At 44.4% G+C, this 13,375-nt stretch overlaps 1 protein-coding gene across 1 annotated transcript; it reads right to left on the bottom strand.

Moving 5' to 3' along the window:
- Window positions 1-7,363: 7,363 nt before the first annotated feature.
- b4galt7 (xylosylprotein beta 1,4-galactosyltransferase, polypeptide 7 (galactosyltransferase I)) lies at window positions 7,364-13,052 on the bottom strand. Its single transcript, XM_084549432.1, has 6 exons — window positions 12,435-13,052; window positions 10,942-11,298; window positions 10,408-10,633; window positions 9,626-9,709; window positions 9,018-9,122; window positions 7,364-8,704 (listed from the first exon to the last, which is right to left on the bottom strand). The coding sequence occupies exons 1-6, from the start codon at window positions 12,485-12,487 to the stop codon at window positions 8,549-8,551; spliced, it is 981 nt and encodes a 326-aa protein (XP_084405558.1). The 5' UTR covers window positions 12,488-13,052; the 3' UTR covers window positions 7,364-8,548.
- Window positions 13,053-13,375: the final 323 nt, after the last annotated feature.

Genomic DNA, 13,375 nt, shown 5'->3' with positions numbered 1-13,375 from the left:
AGGAAGGTGTGCGAGGAATTCTCCCAGCATGCACCGGGGCAGCAGATTCGTGGGGATTGAAGCCCAAATTATGCTTCCGCGTTGACACAGCGCGAGGGTGCGTACGGACCTATTACGTCCTTGCGGACCCCCGTGCGTCCTACGCAAGGGCCAGACGTGCACCTCCCAAAAATCCTCGACGCGCGTCGAGGCGACGCAACAGCAACGCAGCAGCAACACAGCAGCAACGCAGCGGCATTGGCTGTGATTGGTCCGCTAACTACATCCGCTGGAGACCGCTTTTCCGGTTTCCACTCATAAACATCGTCTCCTTTGTCATGCCCTAATTTGCAAAAGAAGTATTTCTTCCTCTGCTTGAATAATTTGGAGCTCCAACACCAGTCTCTCTGTCTTGGTGTCCATCGTACACTGTGACTACGGCAAAAGCCGGAAGGTAAATAACTATACGAGGCGAGATACGTCACAAGAGTCTCGGTCGGTCGGTCACAAAAAACCATAGCGCCCTCTACCGGTGTGGCATGCATTTCGACACGTAAACTCCACGCAGAACCATCACGGTCTCACGACTGCGTCCAAGCAACTGCGTGGCCATTGCGTGATCACTACGCGGAAGCATAATCAAGCCTTAAGGCTCGATTCCTGCACTTTTACTGCAGGTGTTTGGTTCAACAGAGACGTCAGATCAGAGCGGTGAGAGTGATGCAGAGGTTCATCGCCATGGAAACGAGAAACAGTTGATTGATTAGAGTCTGAAAACATTTAGACTTTAAAACATTTAGATTTTAAAACATGCAGTGACTCCTTACTAACCTGAATAAGATCATCTCAAATCACTTGTGTTGGTCTTGGTTCAACCGATGGCAGCTTTGGACTTACAGCAATCAGCCATAACATTATGACCACCTAACTCCGTCCTTCCTTCCTTCTCTTCCCCCTTTCCTTCCTTACGTACTTCCTTCCCCCCTCTTTCCTTCCTTAACCTCTGTTCTTCCTTCTTTCCTCTTCCTTAGTGTAAAGATGCTGTAGACCGTTATAATCAGGGCTTTAGGTGGTTTGGTCTTAACATGAATACCTCACTGCTAACGATGAAGCTTCACTAAAACAAAGTGACGTTTCCTGTTTCAGTCTCAGACCACGATGAAGACAAATCGTCTTCATCGTGGTCTGAGACTGAACAGAGGCCGTGAGCATTCTGGACTCCGGATGAAACATCCTCTCATTTGGGACTTTCAGCTCCACAAACACTCGTGGACTCTCAGACGTCTGCGGACATGTCCGCCGCGTCGCCAGCTACATATTGAAATGTTCATTTTTTAGCACCGAGACGCCGAGGCCATTTGCACCGAGGGCCAGGCGGCGGCCGAGGTCGTGCCGAGACACATCGTCCGGCGGCGTCCCCGTAAACACCCCGCTGAGCCTCCCGCTTCGCGGGAATATATGAGGTGTCACTTTATAATCGAGTCACATCCACATTTGACAGTCAGACAGAAAAACCCGTCTGTCTTTGCAGAACTTTTCTGGCTGGACGCGCAGAGAAAGAGAACTTCAGGTTTTACGACGACTAGAAAGACAAGTGAAATCCTGAAGAAAGAAAAGAAAGAGACAGAAGATCCTCATGCTCAGTAAAAACATTTGTCTTTGAGAGGACGTGTGCGATGAAGGCGGTTGGACGACATTCCCCGTGAAGGGATCATTAAGACGTTACGTGGAGCGTCTGTCAGCAGACTGAAGCAGACCTCCCTGAGCTTCCTGTCATCAGTGACCGACACGGTTTCTCTCTCTGACGTTAATGAGCACTTTGAGACTCTTCACTGTAAACACATGAGGGGAAGCAGCAGGAGGCGACGAGGGCCCCTGAAAATGATCTGATCGCTAACGTACCGGCACGACTGGTTCCCAATCTCAGGGTCAGGGCCCTCCAGAGGGTCCCCAGATTAGTCTGAGCGGTCGTGAGCTGATTAACAAGGAAGGGGTTTACCTCTGTAGACCTGAAACAGATCCTCTGAGATCATTTTATGACTTTGTGGTAGTTTCGTGTCTCTAGTGTTCTACTGCAGCGCTGAGAGGAGAAGTCGTGGAGGTTTGTTGGGTTTTCTCTTTGCTGAGCAGTGATTTACTGGAGGAAACTGAAAAGGCTGTTGTGAGTCTGTCAGGGAGAGAAGTGTTGAGGTGTTGGGCTGATTGTCAGTGGGTCAGTTGTCGTAAAGTGAAAACAGTTAAACTAATTAGACAGACTGACTGGTGGAGATGAACGGGGGAACACTGAACGTCTTTTACCTCTGAAGCATTCATGGTCTATTTCTGGTCATGTTTTTATCTTTTTTCATCTTTTCGCGTTTCTCTCTCTCTGTCGACGCTCACCAGGTGAATCTGAGAGGAAATTAAAAATAAAAGAAAAATGGAAAGTCTTAACAATCAAAGCTGAAATGTAAAAAGGGGGACTCCCTGGAAGTCAGTGGGGGGCCCCTGAGGGTCTCCAGACCTCCGCTGCCGTCCTCACCCAGTTGTCACTCAGCGTTGGGGAGCGCCGCCGGCCTACAGTCATCTCCTAAACGGTAATTTATGTGTTGTTGCTGAGGACAAATTGCTGCAGGAGGTGCACCATTAGCTAAACTGTGTTTCACAGCGACGTGTTTTCACCTGCAGCACAGCTATGCCAAAAATGTCATAACTCAGCGCCGGGCCGCCGGCAGCCAGAGACTCAGGCTTTATAGGAGGCCTGGAGAGACACACAAGTTCTCACAGATTAAAAGGCATTTATACGAGGAAACACAATCAGGACTCATATCTGCATCAGGACAAGGAGCTGCTACAAGAGAACGGGATGTAAACACAACATCCTGCAGGAGAAGAGTTCTTTAAGTGTTTGTTCAATCACAGAAACTGAAATCTGACGAGATGGTAGACGGTTAAACTGCTCCCGTGTTTTATAAAGTTGGCAATAAATGGAGCGGTAAGGAACAAACTAGAGGCTGAATTAGAGGCGAGCTGTTCAGGGATTAGCAATCTTTGTCTGCAGCTGCACATTTTCACTTCTATTCAACAGGATTCGTTGTTTCACCTGTCAGCCGGAGGATATATTAAGAAGCAAGGTGAAGATTTCATCGTCAGAGTTGATATTAGAAGCAGGAAAAATGTTCCATAGGAAAGATCTGACTTTGACTAAAAGAACCAGAGTGTGACGTCTAGATGACTGGGTCAGAACATCTCCATGATCCTGGTCTACAGTGGTCCAAGGATGGAGGAGAACCAGAGACATGGACCAATGATCATTGAGAAGGTTGATCCACATGAGTTTATAACACTTCCACTTGACAAACCCAGTGTTGGTTCTGTTTTTTGCTAATGCCTCTAAAAGATCTGACTTTAAACCTATAAAAACAACAAGTGTATTCCTGCAAATATGAGGGACATTACCCACAATCCTCTCTGCTCCACTCTGCCATGCTGGGTGTCATTAGAAACTAGAGAAGCTTCTCTTTCCATTGATACCAAGCATCACATAGCTGGAGCTAACCAGCTAGCCTGAGCTAACAGAGAAAACATGCACCACAATCAACTCTCCACCACATGGTGACTTGACTGATAGAATCTGAGCCGTGTGCCTCTGTTTCCTAGTTTGACTCCACCTAGTGGTCTAATGGTGGTGCTACAGATTACAAACACAATACAGCCATCTAGTAGTAACAGTTAGCTTAGCATTGATATGTAGCATGCCTTGGTGACTGGTTTCCCTGGGGAGTTCCATGTGGGAACAACATGGAGGAAATCTCCATCTTCTTCTGGATTGTATAATGATCACAATGGTAGAATGTGATGATGTCCAGGAGAAATAAAATGTCCAAAGGTTGAATTGTGTGTACGTTGCCTCCTGTAGTGGAATCAGGAGGATTTTGTAGCCAGATTCACTTTCAAGAGGTAAAAACCCAACGTGGAACACTTTGGGTTCTTTGGTTCTCCAGATGTCCAGATGGAGAGTGGGCCTGGTTCTATTGTTACTAGAACCTTTGTGGTATTTCTCTAAACTCTTGGTCCGGTTCTGGTCAAGGGGTTGCTGAATGAGTTCAGAATGATATCATTGCTATCAGGGTGTTTTCTACTATCTGAACTAGAAGAACTTCAACTATACATGAGGTTCATGTAAAAACTGGAGGAAATATCGGACACTTTTACTTTTACTTCTGTGTCTATTTTCTGGTCATTTTGCATCTGTTAGTAGAGGTTTCAGATTTCCAGTTCTCTTGTCACTGATAAATTCTGACGTTCTGGTTCAAACTGAAATAAATCAGTGAGTATTTAGAGGAAATGTTTAATTTCCAGGGAAATGATGAAGAAACTGCAAAACCTAAAAGCTCCGGGCTTTTCTTTAAAATCAGTTTTAGTCATTTCAACATGTTGACGCCTGAGAGGAGGACGTGTCTGAAGCCTCCTCATAACAAACATCACAGCGTCCTCCAGTGGTCACTCAGTGAATCACACCATCTACCTGCAGAACCAGCACAGTAACAACAGAGCTGTGTTAAAACATTCACAAAACGTCCTGGAAACATAAAAGGAATCTGAATCTGAAGGATCCAGTCTTTTATGTTAAAGTTTACAAGGATGAATCATTTCTAAGATTCTGAAATTTACATCTTTCAGAGATATAATATGAAAGTATGGTGGCTCAGAGGGCTCAGCTTAATGGTGTTAATCTACAGCAGATGTTTTTACTGATCACCACCAGAAAACAAACTTTAAACTACAGCAGAGGCAACATGCTTTTATTCTGAATCTCCTCATTTTTGTTCAATAAATTTATTCTAATTGAATATTTAATTCTATTAGTTTCTACTAAAACGTGACGCCGTCTCAGCTTTTCACACCAACTCTTCTTCTGGCGTTTTGTGTCTTGCTGCCATACTGTCGTTTCCTGTAGAAGTGTCTGTCAGGTTTGTAGAGGAAGCTTCCAGCAGCAGCAGCGAAGCAGCAGCCAATCAGAGAGTGTGACAGACGAGCGACAGTCCGACCATCTGTAGGTGGACTGATGCCGACACACAACGATACACAATGACACACAACGAGACTCACATTCACGTCCATGAGCTGCATGCTGAGCAAACATGGAAGCAACGGACTCAGTTTGATCCTGATGCTGCAGCTGAGTCAGACGGTTATAATGAATGACTCCTGACAAACCCAGAGCAGAGGAGATGGACGGATGAGGAAGGTTTCCAGCTGGAGGTTCTGGTTCTGGTTCTGGTCCAGGACAAACTAAAGACTTTTAGATCCGGCTCCTCTGTGAGATCTTCTGACTTTATGAACCGGGGTCAAACACAAACTAGCAGGTGCAAAGGTTAAAGTGTGCAGACAGCCTCTAATTGTCCTCACAGGGACAGAGGATGAGAAACTAAATGCTCTGATATAAATATAAACCGAGATAAAGCTGCTGCTCCTGCTCTCGTTTCTAAAATCTATTTGTTCCAGCTTAAACCACCAGTCGACACATGTGCTTGTGTTTTGCCTCAGTCCGGTCCCTCAGTGTTTTATTATTGCAGTGACTATGAGTTTATCTTTTATTTTTTGCTAATTACTCCATAATAGAAGAATAACCCCCCCACCCCCCCACCAACACACACACACACATTCATTAACAAAGGCTGAAAATTAAGTGTTGGCATCACATCTGCTCCCGGGGCCCCTCGGCGTCTATAAATACGTGTGAACCAGCAGCACCCGGCTCTCCTTACTTATTACTTTACAATTTCCATTATTTTATATTACCACTGAGATGAAGGATTATAATCACTGAGTGGGGAATTAAAAAATTAGCACAAAGCTGCTGCAGTGAGGAGTGCTGCTGGGGTCTATTTGTGGCGGCGTGGAGGTGTAGTGTTTTTTTTAGTTTTTTTTCCCCCAATCACAGTCACCTCCAACAAAAGGTGAAAATTGCACCCGGAGGGGAACAGCTTTATAATGGGGGGGGGGGTTCACCCCATCCTCCTCTTCCTCTTTGTCTCTGGCTTTGGCTCGTCCCCAAGAATCCACAGCTGTACCTGTTTGGTTTCTGTTAGCTCCAGAAGCTAAGCTAATCAACATGTGACTAACTGGACTCGTTCAGACGTTTAACATCAACACCTGGTCTCACCTGTCCATCCACCTGGTCTTAATCTAAATGTGTCTCCACATGCGTCCCCAGCCAGCACTTGAGATCTGATCTCAGTGTGTGTGTCTGTAAATCAGCAGCGCCATCATGTGGTCAGTAGAATATTGTAGCAGCTGCTGTCTCTAATGGATCTCTACCTACCGCTGGATCAGAACCATCAACAGCTGCTGGTTGACTTGGAGACATGATCCAGATGTTGGAACCAGATGGAAAGACTCTCACATGTTAAGATCTGATTTGTTTGAGAGACAAAGACTCAGATTAGACCTGAACCCTGGAAGCTTCATCCTCAGAGGAACCAGGTCTCTGATGAGGGAAGGAAGGAAGGAAGAGGCAACGGGGATACAAGGAATGATGAAGAAGGAGAAGAAGGAAGAAAGAATAACCAAAAGGACTAAGAGGATTTCAAGGACCATGAAACTGTTGCCTGATCTGAACCAGATCTGAGCTGCACATCATCAACAGAAGAAGAAGTGTAGACGGCTCCAGTCCAGGTCTTTCCACTGACTACAGATGAACTGTGAACATTTTATTTTGTTCCCTTGAGTTAAAGCTGAAGATGAAGACTGAGGGGTCTCATTAGCAGACAAGAGGCTAACCTGCAGCTAACGCTAACGCTAACGCTAACCCTCTGCTCCATCGCTCCGGTAACCGCACACCTCCACTGATCCATGTTCACCTGCTGGAGACTCCCGCTGTCACGCTAAAAGTCACAAGTCGACATGTAAATGAGGAGAGAAGAGGAAGTGACAGGTACAGGTAGCGTGTGCATGTACACATCAGCTGTATAATCATGGAGAACATGTGAGTTTAAGGCTGTGATCTCACCTTCATATGAACAAACAGCTCAAAACACTTCCTGTCTTTGTGTTGTTGTAGCTAAAGCAACAAATCCCTGCAAACTGTTCCTCAGTTTTGCCTTTAAGGCAACTATCCTGGTAAAACTGGAAAATAAAATCTTTCAAGTTATTATTTTGACCTTTTACATTCTAATGAACAGTTGATGTTGAAACCTCAGTCCAACAAAACATCATGAGCCAGTTACGAATGTGGTTCAAGAAGTGAGTCAAACTCCTGTTAGCTGGGAGGCTAATAAGAGCTGCTGTTAATAATCTAAAACTACAACAGCACCTCTTAAGAGATGCTATAAATATTAATTACCCTGGAAATCATCTTTTAAAAAAGAAAATGAAAACTGCTGCTTTAATAATAGAGCTGACGTCTCCAACGCTTCGTGAACCGACTGAGCCTGGAGGTCTAGTGGACGTTGGAGGAACTGCAGGTTCAGACGGTTCTGACAAACGTTAAAAATAAAAACAACAAGTTCAAGATTGTGTTTGTTGATTTATATAAATACTGAACATCGTACAAATACATCGTACCATCATCTCTGGAAAATATTCGATCAGTGTCAGACGTGGTGGCCTGTGAGTGTACAGATGATTCATCTAAAATAACCGTTTATAGGACTTTAAAACTCAGACAACAGAACAAGAACAAGAACAAGAACAAGACGGCGCCAGCAACCGTCGGAAAATAAAAACTAAAAAACCAGGATGTAGCAGAGAAATGCTCGCCAGGATTTAGACGGGATCCAATAATCATTTCATGCTCTTTAGAATATTTCAGGAATGTTTCACAGATTTTTCTTGTATTTTTAAACGAGTCCAATTCTTACATTTTTAAGTAAAGTAAAATATTTACTTGAGCTTCTCTCAACGACATTAACACTTTAGAGTCATTTCATTTAATTTCCCTCAAACAGAAACAAGTAAAGTGTGAATCTTGACCTCGGTATCGTCTTTAAATGCGTCCGATGACGTTTTAAAATCAAACTGGAGACAAAAATAAAACAGCGGCTCCGTGTCTGTCCTGTCCAGTAATAATGAGACATTCCTGATTTAAACCTCGACTTCTCGTTTCTGCAGGAAAATAAATAAAAAGTCTCCTGGCGCTGGACAAGTACTGATTAATAGACGAGATCTCTGTCTCCAAACGAGACTAAAAGCTAAAACCTCTTCCCTCTGTGGTTCCAGTCGGATGCAGATGCTGCAGATGTTTCGTGTTGAAGCGTTCGTTGCTTTTCCGTTTCTGCTCCGTTTTGCACAAGCCCCAGTCCCAGAGTAAAAACTAAAACTAGACTTTTAAGTTAGCATTCACACATGCCAGCAGGTTCCAGGTTGGGCCTCGATCGTCCTGTGTTCAGTTCGGTTCAGGAGTTTTTTCACTTTGACGATAAGAAGCCATCGTATCGAGGTTTGTTTTTATTTCTAAATGTTGCACCTGGCTCACTACTCAGCAGTTTAATCGTTGAGATGTACCTGTAAACGGTTCGTTGGATCAGCTCCAGACTGCTCAGTGTTCATTTGACACCAACGTGTTATCAGTCAGGAGAGAAGCGGGCTATCCCAGAAGACACCAGGGCGTCTGGTTCTGGTCACACTCCAGTTTGGTGTTGATGATGGTGCAGGGGGCGCCGCTGATGGTCAGCTCCTGACGGGACTCCACCTGGTAGCGAAGGTTTGTCAGCCCGCCGTCCGGATCCACCTTAAACTGCTCCTACGGGGGGGGGGGGGGGGAATGGATCAGCCATAGTATTATGACCAGTAGGTGGATACATCAGGAGGAAAGGTCAACATATCATCTTCAGAGTTGATGTTAGAAGAAGGAAAAATGTTCAAGTGGAAGGACATGACTCAAAGCATCAGACTGTGGCGTGAGTAGAACAAGAAGAAGAAGAAGAAGATCAGGGACAGGAAGAACAAGAGGAGGACGAAGGGGAAGAGGAAGAGCTCTAGAGGGACCTATTCATATGGTCATAATGTTATGGCTGATCTGTGAATCTGCATTTCGTTCAGAAGGATTCTCGTACCTGCTTCTGGGTCGCGACCCTCTTCTGGTCCCTCTTCCTCCAGGCCGGGTCGTGGATGTGGAGGAAGGTTTTATATCCGGTGGTGATGCCGCTCGGCCTGAACAGCTGTAACAACCAGGACAAGGTAAGTTCACCTGGTGGGGGGGGGGGGTTAAACCTGCGTGACCCTGGTCTCTATGGACCCTACAGTTTATTTAGCCTGGACATCATCACATTCTACCGTTGTGCACATTATACAATCCAGAAGAAGATTGTTTATCGTCTGTAGTACCACCACTACACCACTAGATGGAGACAAAGACCATGTATGAGGCACAGGGACCAGATTCTATCAGTCAAGTCACCATGTGGTTCATAGCTGATGTAGAAACATGTGGATAGACTCTAAAGGACAGAAGATAATAAAACTATGTAATTAATGGATTTGAACTCTGAGACATTTAAAGTCAGTCTGTTTTCTCTGTTAGCTGAGGCTAGCTTGTTAGCTGAGGCTAGCTGGTTAGCTGAGGCTAGCTGGTTAGCTGAGGCTAGCTGGTTAGCTCCAGATATGTGCTGCTTGTATCTTTTCTAGTTTCTAATGACACCCAGCCAACCAACACCCTCTTTACCTGCAGCTCTGCTTTTCTTAGTCGTCGGTAGAACTCGTCGTCCTCTCGACCCCAACCCCAGAACCGGTTCGACATCCCGTTGCACTGCAGAGAGAAAAAGATTAAATTAATTTTTTATTTTCTGCTCCAGAGCTGACTGTTTTTAATTTAACATTCAGGGGCTGAAGAATCTGAAACTGTAAAACGATGGTGGAGACACAAGATCAGGAAAAACAAAATGAAGAGCCTCGAGAAGAAGACGAAGAAGAGGGAGAAGGTGGGGAGGGGGAAGAAGAGGAGGTAGAGGGAAATGAGGAGAAAAAAGAAAAGGAGGAGGAGGAGAAGGAAGAAAGAAGAGGATTTGGAGGAAGAGGAGGAGGAGCAGTTCAAAGGAAATGGTCTAATGATGACATCTGTCCTTCCTCCTCCTCCTCCTCCTCCTAGCCTCTAGCAGTGACTCAATAAAATCTTGAAATATTCACATGATTTATTTCTGAAGTCTAGAAAAGAGGGTGACGATTATTTAATAACTTATTATTTATTTTAGTAGTTTCAGTTTCATAAATTAGACATGTAGAACTCTGGTCTTGGTTCTCAAGTAAAATAGAAAATAAAATGTTTAGGATTTATTACAGAGCTGTTGTGTTTGGCTCAGGTGTTCAATTCCACCTGTAAATAAGTTAAACAGCTCCACCTGGTGGACGCTTTCTGCCACTGCAGGTCTAGAAGGCGACAGTAAACGGTTTTAAATCGACCTCTAAACTCTCAGAGACCCGTCAGAGCCCATGAGGCCCAGCTCGTACCATGCTGTAGTGTTTCTTGGTGAGGAGCAGGATCCCCCCCACGTAGGTCTTGTAGTGGTAGAGCGGGTGCAGCTCCGGCGAGGCCACGTGGAACGGCCCCTCCTCTGGGAAGCCGTAGTCCAGAGCGTCGTTCTGGGGCAGCAGGTCCACGTCGTGCATGGCCAGGTAGTCGGTGTCGTTGCCGCTCTCCAGGTAACCCACGTTGATCAGAGACGCCCGGTTAAACCTGGAACGACGGGATTAGAGACTCACTGCTGACTGACGGTTTTCTACATATCTGAATAAGAATGACTCAAACATCAGCAGAGAAGCTCCAGGATTACAAGTTAACTTCAAGGTCAAGTTAGAGTTCATCTGTTTCCAGTTAGAGACAAAGAGATGAAACAAGAAAACACAGACACACAAAACTATGAAGAAACCAAACAACTAGACAGAAAACTACAACAGGAAGTACAGTCAGAATCTCATCCCCACAGACTAAACCTCAGATCTTTCAGCTACTTCTTCTTCTGTGGTTTGAGGCGCCGCCCTCACCTGTAGTGATCCAGCTGGTTGATGACGATGATCTTGTGGCGGATCTTCTTCTTGTTGAGGAACGTGTGCATAAAGGGAACGAACACCAGCAGCTCCTCGAAGCGCTCCCTAAAGGGGACGATGAGGGCCAGCTTGTGAGGACCCCAGGAGGGGTCGTCCACCGCGGAGGCCTGACTGTCGGCCGGGCAGGGGGGCGGCGGTGGCGGCGGCGGCTGCTGCTGGGCGACACGTCTGTCTTGGTGTGACGTGGAGGACATTTCACTGGAACAGCTGAGCTGCAGCCACAGCAGAGAGACCAGCACCAGCACCATGCAGAGGCCGAACAGCTTGTAGATCGTACATCTACCGGACAGGAACCTGGAAACAAACATGGAGACGACATCAACCACTTCAACCTGACAAACCTGGAACCAGCTCTGAAGATTTAAACCATTAAAAAAAAAAATCGTCCAACCGTCCAAGTGTATTTCATTATAAACTAGAGAAGCTGCTCTTTCCATTGATACCAAGCAGCACATATCTGGAGCTAACCAGCTAGCCTCAGCTAACAGAGGAAACACAGACTTTCACATAATTTCTTCTTCTGTCTCATTATTTCATCAGATCCATTAATGATATAGTTTTATTATCTTCTGTCCTTTAGAGTCTATCACATGATTCTACATCAACTATGAACCACATGGTGACTGGACTGATAGAATCTGAACCATACATGGTTCTCTACCTCCATCTAGTGGTCTAATGGTGGTACTACAGGTAATAAACACAATACAGACATCTTGTAGCTTAGCATTGACATGTAGCATGCCTTGGTGACTGGTTTCCTTGTGGAGTTACATGTGTGAACAACATTCTTATGTAAACAGACTAAAAAGATAAAACGACAGGAAGCAAAACTATAAACACAATAAAACCTGACAACTATGAAGAGACACAAAACTACAAAAAGACAAGAAACTATAACAACAATAAACACAAGATGCAAAACAGCAACCAGCAAATATATAAAAGAGACAAATCAACGGGAAAACTACAAAAATACTCAAAATAATAAATAGACAAAAACTACTAGAGATGCAAAGCTACAACAAGAAACAAACAAATAAAAGACACCAAACTACAAAGAGACACAGAACAACAAGACATAAAACTACAACAGGAAGCACCAAGCTTTAAAGAGACCAGTCAGAAAGAAACCAAACTAAGACTAAATAAAACTACAACAGGAAGTAAAACTACAGAGACACGAAACTAAAAACCCCTTCATTTATTCAAACTGCAGAAAAATAGAGGAATTGAATAATTAAAAGTGAATCATTTCCATTAAACTCATTGTGTTTGATCAGATAAGTCACTTTAACGCCTCCTCAGGCCTTTAACTGGAGGAACTAACATTAAACACTTTATAACTGATGTTTTATTTAGTTTTCTCTGTGAAAAGCAGAATTCTGTTGAGTTTTCAGTCTAATAAGAAAAAGAAAAGTCCTCCTTACCTTCTCTCCTCCTTGAAGTAGAGGACAGGCTTCCTTCTCGATGAATACATCATTTTTTTCTTTAAAATAAAGAAATTAAAGTAAAACCAGCAGAGTCTAAACTGATCAGAGAGACAGAAAACAGCAGCCGTGTCGTTCACAACTTAATTCCTCCATCCTGTCCCACTGGTCCGAGCCGTCCTCCCCCGGGCTGCTTCAACGGCCGTTCGTCTCACCGTTAGCACACATTGGCTTGGCTATGCAAAGACTAAAAAGAACATTAAAAGCCGGTTTGTTCGGGATCCATGTGTGTCAGGGAGCCCGCCGGCTGTGTGCGCTAGCAGGCGGCTGTACACGTAGCATGTAGCGGTTCATACGCTCCGACGCTCCGGCTCCTCACTCACTCATCCCCGGCGTCCGGTCCGCTTTTTATCCGGGAGACCGTTAACCCTCCGCCGCCTCGAAAACTCTAATTTAACTCGACAGAAACACCCAGAAGGAGTTATTTCGATTTATAAGGATGATTTTTAGGGTGGGGAAACATTAAACAGAAGATGGATTGTAGTGCTGTCCCGCTGTTAAATGAGTCCGAGGGGGAACGAATTAGAAACGAAGGTTCCTACAAGATAAACAGGACCTGGATTTAAACGATTTAAAATGGATGTACTATTATTAAAATAAAATAATTAAAGTTTAACTTAATATGTTTGAATTGAAAGAAATGTAACCATTTAATTATGAATTATGATCAACTTCAATTCTATACATTTAATTATTTTTATATATTTACGTTATTTTGATTCATTACTTTCAGCCATCTGAACAGTTTATTACTTTTATTCAGCAACAGTTTTATCTGTCTGAACTGACTTCCTGCTGCTTGCATTTTCCAACTTCAGGTGCAGTTCGACTCAGTGCGTGCAAGTATCTAAATACACGTGTTAGTGATAATAATATAAAAT

Source organism: Chelon labrosus, assembly GCF_963514085.1.
Source record: "Chelon labrosus genome assembly, chromosome: 8".
Lineage (NCBI taxonomy): Eukaryota > Metazoa > Chordata > Actinopteri > Mugiliformes > Mugilidae > Chelon > Chelon labrosus.
This window is presented reverse-complemented; position numbering and strand designations above follow the sequence as displayed.